The 24651-nt window shown below is 33.4% G+C and overlaps 4 protein-coding genes across 5 annotated transcripts; 2 read left to right on the forward strand and 2 right to left on the reverse strand.

The window, feature by feature from the left end:
• Positions 1 to 847: 847 nt before the first annotated feature.
• On the forward strand, positions 848 to 2127 carry LOC123718136 (translocon-associated protein subunit delta). The gene is made up of 3 exons (XM_045674545.1): positions 848 to 1211; positions 1617 to 1773; positions 1993 to 2127. The coding sequence occupies exons 1-3, from the start codon at positions 963 to 965 to the stop codon at positions 2091 to 2093; spliced, it is 507 nt and encodes a 168-aa protein (XP_045530501.1). The 5' UTR covers positions 848 to 962; the 3' UTR covers positions 2094 to 2127.
• Positions 2128 to 2632: 505 nt separating this feature from the next.
• On the reverse strand, positions 2633 to 4024 carry LOC123718135 (methyltransferase-like protein 17, mitochondrial). The gene has a single exon (XM_045674544.1). It carries the CDS (start codon positions 3967 to 3969, stop codon positions 2650 to 2652), a length of 1320 nt encoding a protein of 439 aa, XP_045530500.1. The 5' UTR covers positions 3970 to 4024; the 3' UTR covers positions 2633 to 2649.
• A 3183-nt stretch (positions 4025 to 7207) lies between these two features.
• On the reverse strand, positions 7208 to 8119 carry LOC123718091 (cytochrome c oxidase assembly factor 4 homolog, mitochondrial). Its single transcript, XM_045674476.1, has 2 exons — positions 7893 to 8119; positions 7208 to 7452 (listed from the first exon to the last, which is right to left on the reverse strand). Exons 1-2 carry the CDS (start codon positions 7989 to 7991, stop codon positions 7342 to 7344), a joined length of 210 nt encoding a protein of 69 aa, XP_045530432.1. The 5' UTR covers positions 7992 to 8119; the 3' UTR covers positions 7208 to 7341.
• A 2292-nt stretch (positions 8120 to 10411) lies between these two features.
• LOC123718026 lies at positions 10412 to 23937 on the forward strand. Of its 2 annotated transcripts, none has more exons than XM_045674375.1 (8): positions 10412 to 10494; positions 13094 to 13284; positions 17206 to 17348; positions 19441 to 19583; positions 20101 to 20219; positions 21302 to 21436; positions 21988 to 22152; positions 22997 to 23937. In XM_045674375.1, the coding sequence occupies exons 1-8, from the start codon at positions 10440 to 10442 to the stop codon at positions 23234 to 23236; spliced, it is 1191 nt and encodes a 396-aa protein (XP_045530331.1). In that variant the 5' UTR covers positions 10412 to 10439; the 3' UTR covers positions 23237 to 23937. The 2 variants fall into 2 exon arrangements, with proteins under 2 accessions (XP_045530331.1, XP_045530333.1); XM_045674377.1 differs by having other exon boundaries at positions 17206 to 17342.
• The last annotated feature ends 714 nt before the right edge of the window (positions 23938 to 24651 follow it).

Below are 24651 nucleotides of genomic sequence, written 5' to 3' on the forward strand. Positions count from 1 at the left end.
CTGGAAGATTATGACGTCACTAGCCTTGGTGGCCCTCAAAGCCCAGTGCACTCGTTCTAAGTAAATAATATAGGCCTTTACGGATATTTATGCGTTTTATTTATAAAGAGATTTATAACATTACTTAAAAGTACCTCCCTCGACTTATGACGTCAGTAAAGATGTTGACCTCAAAACCTGTCTGCAAAAAAGTGTAATTCAGGCGTGTACATCAATTTTTAGAACGCAACTTTTAAAAACAAATTGACAATCTCAATTCTTCAAACCAGCGAGTGATATAGTTATTATATAATTCCTTTTTATGTAATGTTGAAAAATACTTCTTTTTCGTATATTAATGGAATGAGTAACATTAATGCCACTTAAACACACTGATGATATTCAAATAACCCGCCAAATGCCAAGTCGTCGCGATCACATACATTACAAAAAAAAATTAATGTCGTAATATAAAAAAAATATTCCAAAATGTTTTATAAAGTAATTTACCAAAAAATAATTACAATTACAAATTATTACATAATGACATTTGTAAAATATAGAAAGTTGAACGCATCAAATTTACTATTTGTGTCAAGAGAAGTGACAACCCACACGTCATCGGTGATGTTATGGGCTACGCTCCGTTTCAAGCCTATACGACATTTTAACATTTCTATAATTTCCTATATTTCATTAAATATTTAAAAAAATATTCTATTCAAACCGCTTTAATAAACTTATTTAAATTACTTTACAAAAAAGGATTAAAAATAGTAGTTAAAATATTTTCATGTTGTTTATTAATATGAGTGACTGTCACTTTTTTAACCATTTTTCACTACGTGGAGTCTGGACTAATTCCGAAAATTGGAACGTGTTTGCAATTCGCCTTTCAAATATCATTTTCGAATTCGAATACGACGTGGACTGATTAATTTAATAAACATTTTAAATTAAAAGTAATTTTAGAAAACTGCACAATGGTCACAAAATATTTGTTCACAATTCTCGCCATCGCTGCCAGCACTGCTTTCGCTCAAAGTTGCCAAAACCCACAAGTAGAAGCCGCATCTTTCACAAGTTTAGATGCGACGGTAGTGACACAAATCGCTTATATTACAGAATTTACATTAAAATGTGATAATCCTTTGCCTGCAAATTACGCTTTATATGCTGAGGTCGATGGGAAATCGTTGACTGCGGCGCGTATTGGAGAAAATAAGTACCAGGTAAGAACTTTTCACATTTCAACATGAATCAAGTAAATTTGGAGATTCTAACTAAATTACTTCTATTTACTAGCTAGCTATTTTACTTAAAATAGATTATATTATCGTATTATGCTCTTATAATAATAATGTATTTTTATGAGTCTTTGTTACTTAAAGTCGTAGAACACATTGAAACAATGGTATGGGGTGCTCTATGCTTAAATTTTTGTTCTTCAATCCCTTATTCTATTATACATCTCTATTTCAATATAGTATTATTAAGATTTACCATTTAAGTAGATTAAGAGGTCAAGTAATATTAACTTTTGTACTATATCACTGATGGAAAATAACTGCCATAAATAATATATGACATTAATATTATGGGAATCAGATATTGTATTATATACATGTAATTCATAGGTATCCTGGACTGAAGAGCCGTCTAAGGCACGCTCTGGTGTCCATGAAGTCCGCATCCTGGATGAGGAAGGTTTTGCTTCTCTACGCCGTGCTCGCCGCAGTGACCCAGCAGCTGCAGTTGCACCATTGTTGGCTATACAACTTAACCACCCAGGAAGTGAGTTTATATTTGTTTTATGTTTGGCAGCAATACAAACACTTAGCTCTGTATAAATGATAATTTATAAACATAATACATACTGCAACTTTGGGTAATACCATAACTAATAAGTTAAAAATAAATGGATATTTTTTTTAACAGTCCACATTATTACATACTATTTGAGTAACACAGGAATTCAATATGCTTTCATGTAACACAATTATCAATTTACAGGTTACTCTGGTCCCTGGGTTAACTCTGAAGTACTCGCAACGGTTCTTTCTGTTATTGTTGCATACACAGCACTCCGTAACAAGGGAAACATTCTAGCTTAGATTTATAGTTATTGAATAAATTTTTTATTTATAATTTGTTTACTTAATTCCTATATTGCTCTAACTCATTATTTTTTATTTATTATTAAATAGTCATATAAATTATTGTGGTGGATATGTAAACTATACAGTTTTCTGTCCACTAAGTTCTCAAATTTACAACTTATTTACTAAAGCCATTGGAACAATAATTTTTTTTGTAATCTAAATCTATTTAAATAATTTTTTCTAATAATGATACAAATTACTTTTTATCCAAGACTTTTCTATGGCGTAGTAGTATACATTGTCCATTGTTTGTGTTTGACTTTATTGTAGAATTAGTTTTAAAAGTTTGTAATTGTTAAATTGAACACCAAACTGTACTTTGGAGATTATCTATCAAACAAAGGTTTTACATTGAAGTCACAGTGGGTCACACACAAAAAAGGATTTTGACAAAACTCAATTCTAGACTTGACAGACTGCAATAGTTTTTAAAGAGTCTATGAGTTCATGAGTCAAAGATATGTAAAAAATAAAAGTTAAATAAAAAAATATTGGAAATTGATTATATTTATTTTACAGGCAACTCATCTCCCCAAATACTACATCTTGCACAGCGATATGTTTCCTGATCATATTTCTTTTTAGAAAATATAATTTCTTTGAGTTCTCCTTCAGAAGTGCACATTCTGCATATTACATGCCTAGATCTCACTAAAGGTGCTCGAACAATTCTAGGCCATTGAGGATCATCATCTGGTCTTACACCTTTTCTTAAAATGACATAACTAAATAAATCTGCTTGAACTTCTGTCTTACATCTATATGGTAATGTTTCATACTTCATGATAAAATTGCATGGAGTTTTTTGTTCTAGAAATCGTGGACATGCAGTATCATTTGGGCAAGGTGCAAATACATACCCTTTTTGGTTTTTATTTTGAATGCCCAATACAAACTCTCTGGCTTCATTAACAATTTGAAAACCAGCATTTGTCCCTTGTTCAACAATTATTAGGAAATCTTCTGTTTTGTTCCACAATTTCTGAATTGTTTCTAGTCTTGATTTCATGCTTGGTAGTTCAAAAAATGAAAAAGCAGAGAGAACTATGTTGTATTTCACATCTGTAGAGGCAGGAAGAAATTGTCTTTGAAAGTATGCTCTATATGGAAGTTCTACATTTTCTTTGCCATTACATAGTATGAGTCTTGCTAAATCATTCATTTCCTGTGATGTATCAACAGTAAAATATTCAAAAATATCATTTTTCCAGAAAGTGTTAACAGCCCATGTTCCAGTTCCAATCCCAGAGCCAAAGTCAAAGAAATTTCTTGGTTTATAATCAGGTAGTTTTCGTTTAATTTCATCCAAAATACGTACTAATATAGCATACTCCGGGGCAGCTCTTGACATTAAATATTGTAGGCAAGTGGCTTTATCATAAGCTATGTTACCCCAGGCATAAACATTTTTCTTTAGAATATTAAACACAGCATTCTGTATCTCTTTTTCATGAAGAATTTTCTCTTCTTCTGTAATTTCTTTCTTTATTTTTGCGTTAAATTTTCTCGATACATTTTGGTGTATTTTTGCAGCTTTTTCGCTAATTTCATGTTCTTCTGGGGGCAATAAACGGGAATTCAAAAGGTTACTTAGCTTTTTACCCTCCTCGAGGTACATTTTTGCGTTATTATCATCTAATACGGTATTTATAGACTTTTGAATTGTGGTAGGTATGGAAGCTTTTGTTTTGTTAGTTCTACCGGGGTGATGTCGTGGTCTGAATTGTTTAGAATCAAAACCATCTCGGAGTTTTGGATCTATTTCCGCCTTGGTTGAGAAACTACTATAAAAAGACGATATATATTTTATTCTTAATTTTCTAAACATATTAGTTGTTTATATAAACATAACCTCAAAACAATTGATATTTGACAATAAATGACAATACCAAATCATAACAGTGTTGCTAACTCTCGTGTACCAATTATATTCTGATTAGATTTCACGGTGTTTTCAAATAATTATGACACGTGTTATTTCTCGGTCACATTTTGTAATAGTTGGATGTTCTTATGCATAGTGCATTGGGCTATTCTAATTTCAAAGCATACAATTATTTTTTTTGTATTTGATTACATAAACAAATTTTTCAAGTAAGCGATGTTTTATAACCAATAAACTGACTATGTTTTGACAGATAAATTTCATGATTTGCATAAAATCTGAATAAATATATGTCTCAAAAATTTCATGGCATAAATAAAAAATAATAAATTTAAATTTAATTTAATTAAAATAAAATAATAAATAAAATAAATTCATATGGAAATGTCAACCGCTGTTAAGATTTTGTGATTACCTACTTGAAATTTGTTGTTTTTGTTTGAAAAAATGTGGACCAAGTTTCTTTGATCTTAAGCGAGAAAATTTAATATTGTTTTCAAATTTCAATTTTATATTTAGGTACTTAATTGTGACTTCTTTACATTGTTTTCTAATACTATAACTATAAAGTGAATCGTGGCTGAGGGCACATTGAATGATGTTATGTTTTCCACGTCTGGTAAAAAGAGGAAAGGGGGAAGAAGATAATCAACTTGGACAGTTTATATATTTTATAGGTGATTGAGAATAAGGTAAAGGAATTCCATACAGTTTGGAAGGAAATTCCCACAATAATGAAACTGTTTCAAAATTCTTCGACGAGAAATTGATTTCAACGGAGGAAGAGAACCTTGAGGTTCGAAAAATATTAAGCACAATTATGGCTCATATCATGTCAATTAATGTATAATCTTCAAGAATCATATAGTTTAACCTTCCTTATAAGTCACACTATCTATTTGTGTGTGTGTAACATGTATTTTTGCACTTCTTGCCTATCTTATGTAATTTAATACATTTTTTTCTTTACTCACAGTGGTTGCCTGGAAGAGATCGCTCGAAAGCTCGCCAGTTGCCCTCCTTTTGATTTAATTATGTTAATTTTTTTTATATTGTAATGTAAGGAAGTTTTAATAAATACATATTTTTTACCGACTTTATACTATACTTAAGGAGATTGGTTTTCAATATGTTAAATGCTAATCAAAAAGGACCATTTTAATGCGAAAGAGATGACATAAAACTACAAACATACAAGTTTTTTAAAATCATATAAAAGAAAACCGCAGATCTGAATAGCATAATAAATTGGATTTGGTTTATTTAGATGAGACTTATATTCACGGTTCATGTTCTGTGAATAAGTACTCGCAAAGTAAAGATATTGCGGGTCCATCTAAAAGTATTTCACTTAGACCGAGGTGTATCATTGTAAACGCTGGTGGAGAAAATTGGGTTGTTATTGTTGTCTGGTGTACAGGTCAACAGGTGTATCTGCTGGCTACCACCACGTTATGAAAAAGGCAATTTTACAAAATGGGTGACAGAAATAATTATTATGGATAATGCTAGTTATTTCATTCCATACGGATGAAAAAACCAGCTACTCAAGCCAATCGTAGTGCTGATATAAAGGAATGATTAATAAATGATTTACTTTATTATGTTTGGCGTACATGTCAACTACTTGAAGGAGTGAAACAAAACATGTCTGCGCCCTTATATGAAATAGATGAAGTATTCATATCACACATCATGTCATGAAGTCATGAAGTTTTAAGTCTCCCAGCTTATCATTTCACATTGAATCCCATAGATATGTGTTATTATGAAGCAAAAATTTGTTGACAGAAATGCAAATGACATAAAATTATTAACATAACGAAACTTTCTCACAAATTGGTGCAGAGGATTGACGAAAATGTTGTAAACATGTAAAGAAAATCGAAAACGATTTCATTAGGCAAGATATAATAATATAAATGCTGGAAGAGCAATTTGTAGTAAATACTTTTATATAAATCGCTCTTCCAGCCAGCTCTTCATCATCGAATGAAGAACAAGAATCGAAAGTGGAGTTCCTGAAATCGTTATCTAGTTATGAACGAAGTTTTAAGTTGTAGGTTTTATATTTTTTTATGGCCTTTTCCTATCTTAAGAACACGATGTGCGCACAACGAATTCCGGTAAAACTGCACTAGTAGAGCTCTTGCAAATCAATACGACTTAGGGGCCTTCAAGAAAGAGCGTACCATTTCTTGAACGGTTGGCAACACACCCGCCTAGGGAGCTAGTAGGCATGCTGTTGCCTGCTCATTTGCCTTCTGAAGCATTAAAAAATGAAATGCCGCGGGCTTAAAGCAAAATTTAAATTAGTTTAGGATAAAAACCGCCTTAACCGGGGATGGCGTGGTAGGAAATGTGCAGCGTCCATCGCTCTCTCCAGTGAGCTTCCGTCTCGTTTTTTTTTTAATATTATGGCAATAGTTTTAACTTTATGCCACTTTTAAGTAAAAGAAAATAATATTAATATTATTGTCTTTGGTTAACGTAGCTTTTACACATTGAAAGAAAACAATTTTTTTGAACCGGATTAAAGCTATTTGTATTATTATAAACTTAAAATTATTACGTAATTTTAAATTTTCCGACGTTTCGCGTGCTTTACAGCGTGCGAGTTCACGGTGACGACACGCGATTAGCAGATACCTATGCGAATATGTATATTTTTAAACGATTTAAATCTGTAATAGGTCTACTAATGTACTTTAATATACAAAAGGAGAATTGAACAATAGACTTCGGTAACACCTATGAAATATGACAGAAAATTATATTAATCAGTATTATTTTTAATTCATAAATTTTTAGAAATCTATGCATAGATGCTATGTTTGTATTGTATGTAAGTATTTTCTATTATTTCAGTACAATATGATTACTTCAACATATTTTTTTTTTTTTATATTCTAAATATATTTATTTAACAGACCCCATTTTATAACATACTAAGCAACTATGAAAACTATTTAAATTTTTATTAAATTAAATATTTTTTAATTTTATTAATCTCTCTATCAGAATCTAGTAACATGCAAGCTGACAATATTTGAATAAGTTATTTTAATGAGAAAGGGCATTTATTTTGATAATTATGTTATGTCAACATGCTGTATTGACTGTTGAAATCACCATAATTTTTTATTTTGTCAAAAGTTGAATATAGTCATAAATGGCAGTAAAACACATTTGTATGAAACTATTTTTTTTAACTAAGTAATGTTAAATGGTTAAATCATTAATACATTTTACAATTTCAAACAAATAATTAATATTATAACAAGAAACACCTATTGTAAGTATAGATATAAAATATTATCTTCCCGCTTTAGCCATTTCTTCCTGCTTATGTCTTGTTATGCAAACTTTGAAATCATTTACTTCGGTTTGGCATTGCCTCCAATCTTTGGTTGTATTTATGCATTCCTGGAATAAAATTATTTCTAAAACAAAAAAGATTGGAAGTATGCTGCTTCTATAGCCATGGTTCTATAAACATGTACTTGTCTTGGTCATGCTTTTTATAAAAAAATTGGAAATACATATAGAATTATGTTTTAAACCCTGGACATATTTGGGCTGAATATTATGTCTGTTCACCTAAAATTTATGTAACAAAATATGTAAAAAATATCTTTTCTATCTTATGAAAGAAAATATAATATTTAGGCATCACAGAATATAAAGAACACAAACAGACTATTTCTAAAATGTGAAAAGATGAAAGTTTAAAGGAGGTTTGATAAAGTAGGTATAGATAGATAAGTTACAAGTGACTGGGTGACATCATTCAGAATGATGAGATAGTGTTGACAATGTAAAATCAATTCCAGCATTCAAACAGGATTCAAAGGTTTTCTGATTACCTGAACTTTATAATGTAAGTCTAAGCATCCGGCCTTTTTTAACATAGTTTCAACTGGGTCGTCATCATTATCTAATTTTACACGAGGTTTCACCGTCATAATGCCTTGTCTATTATAATTCAGTAATTAAAAGGCTGTGTTTCGTGAATGTAACCAAATAAGTTATTTGATTGTCGCAATGACACAACTTGCACAGAAGTTATTTAAGAGATCCCTCGTCGCTGTTATCAAAATACTTGATAGTGACATTGACATTAGCATTAAACCACAGGTACTTACTAAATTTGTTAAGTACTAAACATCATTAAAGTAAGATTTGCATAAAGTTGAAATTGCCATATTATATTGATAATAATAATAATTAATTGATTCGGGATTCAGCACTCAATTTGATGCCAATATTCAAAAACATATTTGATATCTTTCGTATTAAATTAAAAAAGACGAATATGTGTGCGCCCTATTTTGTAACTTCGACCAATAAGATAACAGTGTAAAAAATAAAGCCCATTTGAGGTAGGTTGGGGCAATAAATGTTGAGGCTACACGTTAACTGTTTTTCCCACTCGAGAAGATAATGATAGATAATCTAATTCTTATCAGTACTATTTGGCACACAGATTTACGCAATATTTACGCAAATACAGAAATGTTGAAAAAAAATAAACCTCTTCTGCCGTTGTATCCGAGTAAATTTTTGGACTCTGGTCTCTGTGGAAAATTTACTCGAGCGCGTAATATGACGCTATGAAATCTGAAATTTATCGAAACCTATACCTCTCGTATGTCAAAACTTATCGACATTCGTGAGTGTTTTTTTTTGATATTGGTAACCCGATGTATTGTTATTATTTTCTTCAATCCTACATAGTTATATATTCGCGGATGCTTGGCGCACCCATGCGACTTCTTCAATACATAGAGTCCTCATGAGTTGAGTGCTGCGGTATTTGGGGCTACTATTGTGAGGTAGTTACATCGACCTGATTAGAGTTCTCGTGTATATCCTCTAACATATTTTATTTATTTCGGACACATTCGGATTTTTAAACTCAATTAAACCTTCAACTAATCATACAAGGCAACGTCGCAGATAGAAGGAGACCTGGCCGTAGACGCACGTCTTGGTTGAAAAACCATAGACAATGGCAAAGCACCAAGTCATTGGATGAGCGCCGCATCCGCAATTAAACTAGCTGTGATGATCACTATAAGACGATAAACATATTTACATAAGTATTTGTCTGTCCTCATCTGAACAATTGTTTGAAAGCAAAAATAAACTAAAAATATATTATAGCTTCTACTAGCTACTATAGTTCTCGTACAAAACTAATTAGACTGATTTCTTTTTCGAATAAGGGGACTAACTTTAAGGATAATTAACAAATAATGACCAAACAATTGTCCTCAAATAAGGATATAGTTTGCTTAAGGTGTTTACCAATTTTTATCACTGTACAGTCACGTACAAAACCTAAACTTCGATAATATTAGGGAATTGTTTTTTTCTGTGTTCGTAAAGTTCTTTTAGCATATTTTTGACTGCTTCATTGATTTGCAGCACACAAGGCATGTGTTAAAATCCTGGTTATGCTGCAATGGATGATTACCCCTTCCCGACACAAAATACCTGTAGGAGGCTTCGACACGTGGCCATCGACCATGCATGACTTCCCCCCCCCCCCCCCCCTCCCCCTATATCCACCGGCTACAGACGCTTTAGTCTCTATTCAAGAGAATCGCGACCGGTGCGCCCTTCTTCTTGATTCATCCACACGCCACTTCGACGAGGCTAAACACCATCCCACCCGGTTGGTGCTTCAAAACATCAATACCCCTTCCCGACTAAAAAGGAGGAAGATCCTTGAAAAAAAAAACAATTTTTTAACCGGATTAAAGCTATTCATTATAAACGTATAATTATTTTACATAATTTTAAATTTAAATTTTCGCGAGCTTTACAGCGTGCGTGGTCACGGTGACTGAAGACAAAAGGTGTTGAATGTCAAAAGTATCACAGCTGTAGAGATAGTTGTGTTATCTTTGTTTATTTTAGCTGGTATCAAGTAAAATATGATGGGTTTTTGCAGAAATGATTCACTGTGTCCTCTATTTTCGCGGATTGTTTGTCTTGGGGTTTAGAGGAAGATCCTGACACGTCTTAACGACTCCCAACGATCCAATAACATTAGCTAATGACAATTTAAAAGCCCTCAAGCAATGCCAATGCAGACTGGGGTTACAAACCGTCTTCGCCGGGGAAGGTTTACTACTTCACTAACTGCAGTGAACTTTCGTTCGCTAAAGCACTCCAATCTGTTAAGGCCTTCAGGCCAACAGCGAGTTTCCATAGGATTGGATGTTAATATCTATATACGTATATGCATATATGTGCTATAATATGTTGACTCACAATCAACTTTGTTAATAACAACTTCTTCGTCTTAACTGTATATATGTGACGTAGGCAATGACGCGGTGCACCAGCGAACAGCACTTTCTGGTGTAGTTTAACTCGAGTGATGATACGCGCTACACGCTATCATGAAGTATTTTATAATTTTATATACGGTATTACGATTGAACTATGTATTTGGAAGTAAGTTTTTATTAATTATAATATATGGTAATGAATTTTCATTGATTTTATGTATTTGTTTTCTGTGCTTCTGATTAATGCAAAAGTATGTTTTAAGTCTTTTGGATTTTTTTCTGTATTAATGGATTCAGTTTGGACATGGATAAGACCGCCCTAGCCCTAATATTTATAAATAAAATAATAATGTTTTCTTCCTATATGTATTTGTTTGTTTATCGTGAATTCATTAAAAAAGGCGAAATTGTTATCTATAATTACATAAAAAAATTAATATCTGTAAAATGCAAATGTTCTTAATAATTAAAGAATCACCAGAATTTTTCAAAAAAACTTTTATGTTTATATATTTAACTATCTATGATCTGTGGTTCTAGATTTTTAATATTTTATACATTTTTTTTCTTGTTATCCTTCACGGGCGAAGAAAGGCCTCCTTTAGCTTTTTCCAACTAACTCTAGCCATGGCCATTCGCTTCCTTCCTTTTACTTCTCTTGTCTTCTTCTCCACCTTTTTTCTGTATATATTCTGTATGGCACAACCATTGCCACTTCTGTTTTAGGTCATAATGTAAGGCATATTTTTCATTTTTAGTACGTTTGTTCCCATTGCTTTCTGGCATGGTGATTTGGTTTTTATTTTTGTGTTGTATATCCACATTTGGCAGCCGTATGTGAGTGTAGGTAAGACACAAGTGTCCAAGACAATTTTCTTTTGATGAAGGGAAATTGGCCTTTTAAGATTTTCTTCATACAAACTACTATAAGGTTTACATCAAGTTTATGCAGTATTAGGACACAGTCTCCGTTGGAGTTTAGCTTTTAAAGATATAAAAAAGGTATGAACCTGGTTATACTGGGTTTTTGGTGATTACCGCGAAAAATAAAATAATATTTAGAAAAGATTGATACTCATTATTCTTTTGAACACCCCTTGTATGACCATGGCTCGTACGTATTAATGAGATGCCAAGTATATGTATTATTATTAAAATAAACCATTATAAATAACTTACAATACAACTGATTTATATTCTATTTCTATACATACTATATCATACTCTTACTTATAAATAATATCGTCCTTAATTCATTCCCAAGGTTTTAAAATCAGCAGTAATTTCCAAATTTCGGCAACCTACTAGGGAATGTAATCCCGACTCGAGATCGTGAATTCGAGATCCCGCGGGATTAGAAATATCAATCCAGCGGGATCCCGAAATTTTCGGGATCTCGTATAGTTTAAAAAAAAATTCACGTGACTGAATACGATGAAAACTGCATGTTTGCAATAGTGAGGTTAATTAAAATAAAATATTATTTGAATGAAAACAAAAGCCTTTATCCTTTAACATTACGAACTAGACAACTAACAACTAACTACATGCATCAAGCCCACTAGTCATGTCAATCAAAATTTATAATAAACTACCTGAGACACTAAGAAATGAAAAAAAGATACATATATTTACAAACAAACTAAAAAAACTTCTTATACGTAAATGTTATTATAGCGTTAATGAGTACCTAGAAGATAAAAATATAGCTTAATTTCATGATTATTAATCCCTAAATATACAAAATTAAATAAAATAAAAAAAATGTTATTCTATGTAATTGGTACTAGCCTGGAGTGTGAAGTTTTATGTGCTATTTTTTATTGTGTTGCTATTAGCTATGTTATATAGGTTTCGTAATGCCTTCTTTTGCTGTGCCCTAACAGGGTCCATAATATTGTACTTAGCTTTAAGCCTCATAAACATCTTTTGTAACGTTATGGAATGCAAATAAATACATGAATACATGAATACAATTCTAATTACATGAACATAATCAAAACAAAAGTAGGTATAGCTCAAGGAGATTAAAATTGGTGATTTTGAAAGTTACTTCCAAAAAAAGAGTATCTTCTAAAGTGTATTAAGAGTTCTATCTGCTAACCGGCATCTAATGTCTATTGCAATGTACCCTATGTAATGTGCAATGTCGCGTGAAGCGTCCCGAGAGAATGTGTGTAGAATCGCTGACCATTGCAGTCCCGTCAATCTCGAACGGGATCTCGTCATATTATGCGAGATCTCGCGGGATCTCGATCTGGATTGCATTCCCTACTACCTACCAACCTAGGAGGCTCGTCCCATTGGAATTCTTCTCAACAGAATAAAAACAAACATTGTTAATCCGCGTTGTTTAGCAAAACAAATATTTTTCTAAAATTTATGTTGTCATTTATTTTAGATAAGTTTGCTTATAAAATATATAACATATAGTGAACTTGATGAAACAAAGAGGTCGTTTTTGATGTTTGTAGGCGGTAATCGTTTTAATTCTTACATACTTATCCTTACAATGCTAAGCCAATACGATACGTAAAACAAACAAAATACATAATAATTAATATATCAGATTTACAATATCGCTACTGTATACAGCATCCAGTAGACAATATCTTTGTGCAACTGGTTCTGGCCCTTGGTATCGCAAACTATCTTGACCTGCACACATATCCCCTAAGTACAAAGAACCTTCTTGGAGAAGACTTAAGTTGCCGCCCCCAGAATGAGAGAACTTTTCTTGTTAATTCCAGCGTTTTTGATTTCAGGTTGTAATCTATCACTGAAAGAGGACTTCGGCAGTCCATCGCCAGTTTATTTACACAATGGCGAATTCCTTGCCCCAAACTCCGCGTCAGGCCATATTTTATTACGAAGATCGGAAATCGTACAAATCGCTTGTCCCGGACATAAGCGTTTTGTTTTGTTGGGAGATGAACAGACGCATTTAGACGTTTTGGTAAGAGATTATATTGCCAGAATTGATTCTATAATGATAATAAATCATTGCAAAGTGATACATTCATATTTATTAATTCTAAAGACCACACAATCAGGAATATGATATCATGTCATAAAAAGAACAGTTAAGTTATAATTGTTGTCAAAACTTAGGGTCTGAATACTCTCCAACTTGAAGGAACCTTGCTCAACTTCCCCTTGACACAGCAGTGATCTATTACTTCTGGAAAGGTGATTAAATAGTTGATAGCTAAGGCGTAACAGTTTTTTGAATTCAATTATATATATTTTCTGTATTTAAATATATTTTCGAGCTTATTTCCCCGCGTATATCGTCGGAGGTAATTAATAACGTATGTTTATGTACAACATAAGTAAATGGTATTGGTAATCCGCATGATTAAGCAATATTGCCATTTCTCTTTTGGATTTAGGTAGTGGTACAATTAGATCGATCAACTACAGGTATCCGCACAATCAGCCATATAGGCGTGCAAATGTCACATAAATTTTAACAATGTCTTATAATAAGAACATTAAAATAATGTTAAAGTTAAGTTATTTACAATTGGTGTCAAATCTATGGTCCAAACACTCGCCTATAATAAAAATATAATCACCTGAAAAGAATTACACGACATCTATAACTTCTAGGAAGGTGATTAAATTATAGCATACATTGTGGTGGAGCATGCAGGGATCCACAGCGTATAACATTTACAGCAAATTCCAGAAAGATTTTCTTTCTTTATTTTTATAATAATAAATAATAGAAAACTAAACTAAAAACATAATATATACGAAACAATTATAAATAATGCAATTCTTGTGAATTCAGCCAGTATGCAACTAAATATGCCTGATGCCTGTAAACCTATTATTTATTTTGAATTTGTTTGTTACTTCAGCTGTATTAATACAAAGACTTGTAGGACTTTGTCTAACTCTGAAGCTGTAAAGATACGACAATAATCCACTGTGATCTGTCAACATCTGGGAGATCAATTCTGTTTTATTTGTGTAATTAATAAAAAGGTCAAACATATCTTTTTATTGAGAAAGATTTACAGCTTAAATTATAGTTCTATTAACGCCATTAGTTACTATCTGTACTAATAATTAACTGGATTTGTAACAGTAAAATAATTTTAATCAAACTATATATATCAAACTAAGTAAACATTTGTTGAGTAACACTTAGGGTTGGGGTTATACATTTATAAAAAACTTATGACACTATCTATTAATCTGAGGAATTCAGCTATCAAAGTTCTCCTTGCGACACCACACTTGAGATTAACAGGTCAATAGCAACAGTTTAATAATTACATGGCAGTTATATTTAATATTAATTTAAGCTAATCCTCTTAGTAATATAACAAGAAACAATATTAAATTTAATTAAAAAAAATACTACATAAATTATGCATAACAAAAAATATGCTAATAAGACATAATCGTCATTTAATTCATATTCGAATATAAGATCTCATCCTGTATTCGAATGAGAATTCTCTTCAAGAACAGGTTTCTTGCATCGGCTATCTTTGGAGCGTCAATGTTTCAATTGGTTTATGAAGTTTTACGTGCAACTTTAATGGTTTGATTGTTATAATGTTATAGTATATATGTTAATGATTTAAATATGTTCGACGTCCTGGTGGACAGAAGAAAAACTGTGAACAGTTTGTGTTCCCACCACACCAACTTCCTTTATATTAAGATCATTTATACAATAAATAAATAAAAAAAAATAACTGCCTCATAGTTAGAGCCCACTACTCACGAGTTGGACTCCTGGATGGAGCAGTAAAAAATTGCGTGGTGGTAAAAAGTTTGCAGATGCGACAGCGACCCCGTAGCCTCTGTAAGAACCTTGAAACGACTCGTGAAAGTTTGAATGGGTATTGCCTGTCTCTGAATTCTGGTGTGAGTCAAGTTCTACCCATGCAATTTCTGAAGGCGGAGATGCACCAATGCATTTCCAACCCAGCTATATAAAGAGAAAAGTTAAAAATTAAAGAAATGTTAAATACCGTATTAGCAACAAATATATAATAATAATATAAGTCTATACAAGCAGACAATCACAACTCTATATGGTTATTATTGTGTTTGTTGAATAATAACATTATAAAAGCCACATGCAATAACCCATATAAGAGCAGTTTAATTGAATTAAATTATCCTGCGTCAACCCTGGTTCTTGGCCTCAGATTGCATCCATTCATTTGATAATTCTTTTTCATAGGCAAGTGGATCATCGCGTCATCGAATTGAGATATACCTTCGCCGTACGAGCGACTGTAAACTGCAGAACTCCTCAACAATTTCTCCCAAATACCAGCTTCTTCCTTTTGACCAAATTCAGCGTAGGATTTTCTTTTGCGAAATGTGGAATACATGAAAGTGTACTCCTCCGTCACAGGCCGGTACCCACTAAAAATTGGTGTCCATGGGCTGCAATGACTACCCTTTATGGGCGTACTGTAGGCGTGTCCATTGTTGCAAGGGGATCAAAGATGATGATAAGAATCAAGCCACTAGGCCACCTCTGCTCCATCCAGCTTGAGATCACTACAAATTCTATTACGTACCCATTGTTTTATTAGTACCTTTTTATTATTTACGTTGGAGCAATGGCATCACTGATCAGGGTTTCGTATGCTGCTTTGTCGAGAATTGGTCTTCGTGCCTGCCTTCCAATATAATTCAGATCATTAAAGTTTGACTCTCTTTCTTTCTACAATTGTCCAATGCTTCCTACCTTCCTGCATCATCATAGCTGCTGCGTTCCTCGTTCCTGTGACTCGTATTCTTTAATCTACTTCTGACTTCGTACCCCGCCATATATTATCATTATAAAAAACAAAGTATTTATTTAAATCTTTTAGTAACCCAAAAATTCCACTTATAATTGTTTTTTTTTTTGTATTTCTTATAATTAACTCTGTATGAAGTTGTAATTGTATTGTAATTTAAACGATAATATAATTGTTTTTCCTATTACAGTAACAGAAGTAATATAAACTCTTTAACTTGTATTGTATAATGCTATTTTTAATTATTGTTATTCTTATTCTGAACTGAGAATCTGCAGAAAGGCTTTGGAATTCACTTCCCGTCCCTATTCGCTTAGCTCCTCTATCTTCCTTTAAATCTCTTCCATACAAACATTACATGTCCACATCGTATCCCTAACTTTCATATCAAGTACTTACTGACGTGAGACTTTTCTAAAATTATCGTGATTCATGTGCCCTTTCTATTTTTATTTTTATGTATCCTTTTTAGTTTAGTATGTATTTTGTTCCTGTTTAGTTTTGTGTTGACTAATAAAAAGAATACATGAAAAATACATATTACATATTGTAATGATTGGCTAATGACAACTGAGCGTTTTCTAAGGCAGTTTTTGCCACGCACCACCACTATGTGGAACCAGCTGCCCACTGAAGTATTTGGAACCAATTCGACTTCAAGAAAAGAGCGTACCAATTCTTGAAAGGCCGGCAACGGACTTGCGAGCCTTCTGGCAATGTGAGTGTCCATGGGCGGCGGTATCACTTAACATCAGGTGAGCCTCTTGCCCATTTGCCGGCTATTACATAAAAAAAAAATGTATTTTTGCACTTCTTGTGTACCTTATCTAATTTTATACATTTTTTCTCACAATGGTTTGCCTGAACGAGATCTCTCGAAAGCGATAAGGCCGCCAGTTGACCTCCTTTTCATTTAATTATGTTAATTTTTTATATTGTAATGCAACGAAGTGTTAATTGTGGTAGTTTTCTAATCGTGTTTTTAAATCAGTCCTGTAGTTGGAGACTATTCAATACAAACAATCAAATTTTTCTAGTAACAATCTCTGTAACAGTTACAAGTAAAATTTATTCTTTTAAAAACATTTTCTTTTCAGCCAGTCAAATGTGTTACGGGCAAAACGTTTCGTAGTGACAACGGGTGGGTTGGCGAATTAAAGGAGGTCACATGTAACGGACCTCCTTGGTACTCGGCGCAGGAAACGAGACAATACTGTTATGGAAGGAACAAAATGTACAGGTACAGATTTTACACTGTTCGTCCTTTTCTCACAATCGCGTTTACAGTGCAATAAAAAGAGACGGGCGTTATTTTATTGTAGCGTCGTCAAGTATTCGTTTATATTAGGATTATTTATAAATATTTCCCGTGGCCTTGTAAATCCGACTTTAGCTCAGAAAACAAACTTTGCTTTAGAAAATATACAGTACAATTTTAGAACCTTAAAAAAACAATTATTAAAATGTGATGTACAGTCGAACATATATAATAATTATGACATATTTTATTTAAGATTATTATATATATGAGATTTTAGTTAAAATTAGGGCCAATTCGGTCTTCGATCAGATCAGATCATCGACGAGCAGTCAATTTCCTAGCAGCTTGATTCCTTAGCGTTGCATAGAGCTGTGGGGTCTCTGCATCTTCTAGCGCAGTTACCATGTCTTCAGAGGAGTTGTTCGGACTAATACCTACAGCTGACTTTCATAATAGAACGTCAAGGGAGAATACAAAATATCATCCGTATCACTTCGACATCCGAGTTTCTACAGCTGAGCATTTATTAAGGCAGTGTCTGCCGTGCACTCAGTGGAACCAGCTGCCCACTGAAGTATTTCCGAACCGAAGTTTAGGGAATTCCATAGAACAACGACCTGCGTTGAACTGTCAAGGCCCTTTAGGCCAACAGCAAAATCAAAAGTCTTTATTTGTTTAGCTATATGTACAATAGAATTCAGATTGAGGCCTCCCTAAGTCAGAGACCTGTGACAGGGAAGCTTCGCTCTTCTTTAAATTTACAAAGTTTCATCAAGGGTAACCAACACAATTTTTAGTTTTAAAAACGAGGGTAATTTAATAAATATATGAATATATTGTGAGGACTATGTAATTGTGTGTGGACGACGAAACAAAATGTGCGCGTGTTGCATGAAAAAATGGACTAAGGAAAAAATTATATTAGAGGATTTAACAATGCTTCTGTTTTGTTGTAGTTAAGTGTACCGAGCCAATGGTTTAAAGTTGTTTTACATTTATGGTATGTAAGATTATGAAAGCTTAGGGTTTTATTTAAACTATTATAGAGATAAGCTGAGCGATTGTTGTATTGCTTACGTGCAAAGATTGTCTTGCAAATTGTGTAGCTTATTATATTATGTTGGGTCCTTTTTTGAGGTGTGTCTGTTCTATGTGGAGAGGTTGCGTGTCTCCTAAGGACACAACGGAGAATATAGAGGTGGCGTATAGTCAGTAGTTTGCAAGGCTTGTACAACTCTTCAGTTGGAAAACTTTTATTAAGTTAGTAACATTATTTTTATAACTGCTCTCTAAGCTCTTTCAAGTGCTAGAACTTTGGTTTTCGCGCAGCAAGCTTCCATTAAAAAACATGTTCATCTTCCGGCCAGTGAGTGGTTAGCCAGTTGGATCCCTTATTTAGATTAGAAGAAGGATACCGTTTTTCTCACCCTTCAAATGATAACATTATGAACTAATTATTATAAGACCTAAATGGAATGATGATGAAAATGCTTGAAGTTAGCTTACAATAGTTACAAGTAGGATACAAGGCAACCGTGGATGGTGAAGTTGAGTTGGTATGCCTTGTTGGACATACCTGGATTTGGTCCAGGTACTAGAGAATGGATAAGTGAATCAATGACGAGCATGCATGGTGAATGTTATGAATGTGGATGGAGCAAGGTATGTTAGGAGCATTGCAAGTGGAGATCTGTGCTCTGTCTGCTCTGCTCTGTGTCTCACGGGGTAGACACAGAGCAGAGCATTCCCTTTGGGAATTTATGTCTGTGGTCATAGATCTAAGAATGATAAGTGAATTTTTGCACAGAATGACTTATCATATTCTGATCTATGGCCACAGATATATGACAGAATATGATAAATGCAATTACTTTACAGGACAAGCAATTAAATTATTAAGAAATCTAGAAGGCACTGTTAAAATATCAAACACTCGATATATTAATGAGTCATACTAAGCAAAAATCTACTTAACATTGTATGATCTATGACCACAGATACGCACACAAATGATTTTCATACTCGTGGTCAAAGAGTACTAATATTTTATTATATTATATTTCTTTTTCAGTACCGGCTACAATATATCAGGTGATTTCCATAAATTGTACGATTTATGCTTCGACAAAAGTCTCTTTACGACGCTGTACTCCAAACATGAGTTGACGCCTGCCAGTTTCTTCAAACAAATTAGTTCCCGCCCTTCGTTTATAGGTAAGACAGTTTACCGTGATGGTTCAGTTAAAGCCACATGTTGTTAAACCTAACATTAGTTAAGCTACATATTTTTAGTAAATAATTAGAAGCGCCTTACAGTTGTAGCCAATAAATTGTAAAGCGTCATTTGGTTATAAATTAGGCTTTTAGTTTTCATAGCAAAAATCAGTGGCTCTACACCCTTTTTAGGTCTAGGCCTCAGATTTCTGTATCTGTTCCATGATCATTTGTAAATTGAATAGGCAAGTAGGTGAACAGCCTTCTGTGCCTGACAGACGCCGTCATTTAGGTCTAATGCAAGCCGGTTTCCTCGCGGTGTTTTCCTTCACTATTCGAGCGAATGTTAAATGCGCACATAGAAAGAAAGTCCATTGGTGCACAGCCGGGGATCGAACTTACGATTTCAGGGATGAGAGATGCACGCTGAAGCCACTAGGCCAACACTGCTCATTTAATATATAGACACAGGAGGCTGATCCACTGGATTTTTATCAAACATGAGATGATATTGCAGAGGGTGATTTATTCGGTAAAGTGAGGATGTCCCAGTTGTACAAAATTGATAATCAAAAGAAGCGTTTGCGAGAGATACTTGGTGATGGCATGGACGAGAAGTACATTACGAAAATACAGGTATTTATGCTATAAATAACAATTCTATATGGAAGGCAAAAACGTATAGAAATATTTCTAATTATTGGCTTTAAACATTCCTTAGCATCTTTTACAGTGATGGGGGGTTTTTCCTCCAAAATTACTTGGAATCCAGATCTCCAGAGGGTTTTTAGGGGGCTTACTTTCTTAATTTTTAGTTTTAAAATTCATTATTTTAAGATCCTGTCAAAACTTTTATCTAGCAGTCATGCCAACTTAGGGGTTATTCCCCCTAATTTAGTGGGAATAAACATGTCCAGGCGGTTTTTAGGGGGTGCTTTAATCGAGTAGCTTTTTGTTTTCTTTTCAAAATTTCTATTAAGTTATATTATATGTACACCAAGAACTTAACCAAATTAAAACTCCAATACAATATCAAAAAGCTCCGAGATCGAAACAGCTACCAAATACTTCTTCAATGTATTTTGACTGAATATTTGAGTTAAACTCTCAAATCGAGTGTACAACAAGAACTTTAGGGGTTTAATCGATATTTGAAGTTGGTCCTAAGAAGAATATTTCGTTAATGTCACAGTTCTCTAGACAAAATGGCGACGCATTACGTTCTTGTAAACGTTTACTTTTGTATGTAATACACGTTAAGTTTATGTGTTAATTGTGTGATTTGTTTTAAATTAGACAAAATATAGACATAGACGTAATATATACTAACAAAACAATCAAAAACCGCCTCCGACGAAATTAAACTCCAAATATCATTAATTTTAAAAGACATTACCAAGCTTGCCGCGCCATTTTAGATCGTGATCTGTGACTTACGTCACGTCATGAACTTATATATCAGTATGTTATATAATATATTATAACGATTTTAATTTCGTATATACATTACTCTCTAAACCACTTTATTTTTCATTTAAATAAAAAAAACCACTGGCGCCACAACATTTTTAGATTTTTGTATCTGTGTCATTTGTCAATTTTCACTTCCATTGATTTTCCTTCACCGTTTCAAGTCTCACGGCCATACTGTCAAAATGCCCAATTTGTAATTTAAAAATTCAGAATTCTGATAAAAAATATTTTCTTTTCTCGTATAGTTCCTGAATCGTGGTCACCTATCGCCCAAAGCGGACTTTACATTGAGCGCGGAGCAACGTGCTTCCTTCCACTATGCCAACACTGCACCGCAATGGATGCGAGGTAACGCCGGCGATTGGGCGGCAGTTGAAGATGTAAGTCTGCTGTAATAATAATAATACTACATTATTATTTACAATTAAAAATTCGCTACGAGCTGTGTGAACTGTCGCTGATTCTTGAGACCGTCGAGGTAGAATACGAAATTCCACCTGTCACACCTCGACGTCCGTCTTTCCACAACTGAGCTATTCTTAAGGCAAATTTTCCCGTGCACCACGCTATGTGGAACCAGCTGACCACTGAAGTTTTTCTGACTCGACTTAGGGACCATTAAAAGCGACCTTCCAACTCCTAGCAGGCAAAGCCTGCGTGACAGTGAAAGTATCAATGGCCTATCACTTCACATCAGGTGAACCTCCTGCTCGTTTGGCCCTTGTATAAAAGTGTACGGGGCTTGGACATACGGTGGTTGCTGGTGGTGTCTCTGTAAAGAGGCTTTCATTATGATCTCACAGTTCATTGTCGAGAGGTATTAGGGTCCTCAAGAATAAGAGCGTGACTATGGTGGTAACTGAAGTTACCATCAAAATCGGTTCAGTAATTTATAGAGGTACTCTGTTCTAGTTCATACTTTTATTAACAGGCAGTACGACGCCGTGTTCACGACCTGAACACAACTGTTACATTATACACTGGCGCTTACGGCGTTATGACTTTGGCGGACTCGGCCAATAAGCATCGAGAGATTTATTTGTCAACAGATCAAAATAATAATGGTATTGTGCCTGTGCCATTGTACTTTTTCAAGGTATGTATTAAAACAAATAAAAAACTTAAAAAATGTCTTTAGGTCCGTGCCTTGGATTCCCGTATCTTTGATCATTTATTTTTTCTATTACACGTTCTGTGGTCATACATTCATAACAATTAAAGCAAATATAACAACAATGAAATGTATTTTGATTGTGGAACTCGCATAAAGAGAAAAAAAAACCAAAATTCTATGGAGGTTTAATTCGTCGATAACGCGAATAGGTAAACATAAACACTACGCAGTGTTGGGTCTGGGGACCAGTGTCAAATAAGTTATTTTTTATTAATAACTAGCTAACTTCATTTCGCCTTAAAATGTTTATTTTATATTATTACATACATATTAAAACATTTTGCAAAGATTCGGCATATACTGTTCGCTTTTCTGTGTTTATAATGTTTCTGTGCAATATTTTTCTTCATAAAAACAGTTCAAAGAATAAATTAAAAAAAAAAGTGTGTGCTTATGTAACCGCGTGTAGCGTTCGAAGTTATATTTTGGCGTAAAAAAGTAGAAAACTTTTCAAAAATTTTATTCTATGTTTGTAGAAAAAACTACATTAACAATTGACGAAACTAAAATGTTGAAATATAGCTTTTTTTACTTGAAACTGGCATAAAGTCAAAACTATTGCCATAATATTAAAAAACAAAATATAGCTAACTTCAGCGTGTTTAGTGCGCGCGCATCGTAAACATTTACTCTCATCATTTCGCGCCGAAACAAGTGTAACTTCAAAATTCGAATTGGACTAGCCGTCTTCGAATTTTGCGCATTTTAAAATTTTTGTTAGTTAAAAGTACAATGATTTAGTTTTTATAACAGGATTTTTTTTCAGTTGGTCTACGATCCCAAGAAGCAGACGGCTGTTGTCTTCGTATTAATTAATTCTACATATTATACAGAAGCGAGAATTGACGAATTGTCATTTTGTCAAGATGTCTGCTACGAGAACTCGAAATATAAATGGCTAAAATGGCGGAACGACGGCACGCACAGCTTTTGTTGTGAATATCACGAATTTGTTGAAAATATCAATGTTTTACCTCAATTAAAAGTTAAAGGACTGTTTTATTAATATCGAGAGATTTATTTATTTCAATATTGGCTGTGTGTATTAGTAGTGTCAACACATTGGCGCCTTTAATGGATGTATGGCCAGTATTGCCAACTTAGGAGGCCAGGACATTATGTAGGAGAATTTTATTTTGTAATTTAAATATGTATTCATAAACATCGATAAAACTCTGAAGCTTTTATAATATGCATCAAAAATATATTCAAGTATAAAATTTCGATCTTGCAGTGTTACAGTTTTTTTTGTATATTTGACGTTTGGAGTTTATATTTGGTTTGTTGGTTGGGTTTTAGGCCTCATATAAATTTTATAGAATCGTGCATTAAAAAAAGAACTCTTGTATAAATTACCCCTTAAATTAATGTACCATTATATGTGTATGTAATTCCTGATGATGTAATAACCAAATAGGAAAATCCAAGAACTTTGAAGTAATATCTTTTATATTTTATACATTATTTTATTTATCTGGTTAACCTATATAATATCCTATATCTTTGCTAAATTCAGTACCGTCGATCGGAACCCCATGGCATATAGGGCAGGTTGGTATCACTGCGTTTGTTGTGCTTTATGACAGACAATAAATTATAGATTTGTATGCTATCTGTGAATTCTATGTTTTATTTTTTGTGTTGTAAAACTGTTAATAGTCAGTGTAAACAAATTCATTATGTATATAGAAAACCTTGAATGTAATGTAGCTGTCGTAATATATAATATATTACATATTTACAGTTATATAAATTAAATAAATTTGTGCATTTTATTAAACTAATGACTATTTAATGTTGTATTGATTTAGACTATTTAACATTGGCTTAGTATTCATTTGTTTTTACTTCACTCAACCTAAGGTGGCGCGTTCGAATTATGGCTGAAGTATTTCCGAACTCTTTTCTAGATGCCTACATAAGGCATTTAACACTCGCTAGTATGGTGAAGAAGAGAATCATGAGGAAAGTGACCAAAGACCCAAAACAGTACCGAAGGCTCACGGAATCACGAATCAGATAAAGAAATCTAAGGGCTATACCAAAGGTTTTATATATAATGCATTCTAGAAGACAGTCATTAAGTCGTTATGCCACAAATAAATGACAGTCCTGTTCCAAATATGTATAGGGTGAGATTTAGAAACCAGACGGTAGCGTGTACTAAGAGTTGCGTTTTTTTTAATGTAGCAAACGGGGTAAACTCATCTCATCTGATCAGATGACATTGCCAGAAGGGTCGCAAATGCGTTGCCAGTCTTTTAAGAACTGTAGAACTGGTACGCTCTTTTCTTGATGAACCCGAATTCGTATTGGTTCGGAAATACTTCAGTATGCAGCTGTTGCGCGAAAAACCGCCTTATGAACCGCTGTTGTGGAACGAAAAAGCGTATGTCAAAATTTTTTCAGCAACTCCATAGA

The sequence above is a fragment of the Pieris brassicae genome, chromosome 14 (assembly GCF_905147105.1).
Source record: "Pieris brassicae chromosome 14, ilPieBrab1.1, whole genome shotgun sequence".
NCBI classification, from domain to species: Eukaryota; Metazoa; Arthropoda; class Insecta; order Lepidoptera; family Pieridae; genus Pieris; species Pieris brassicae.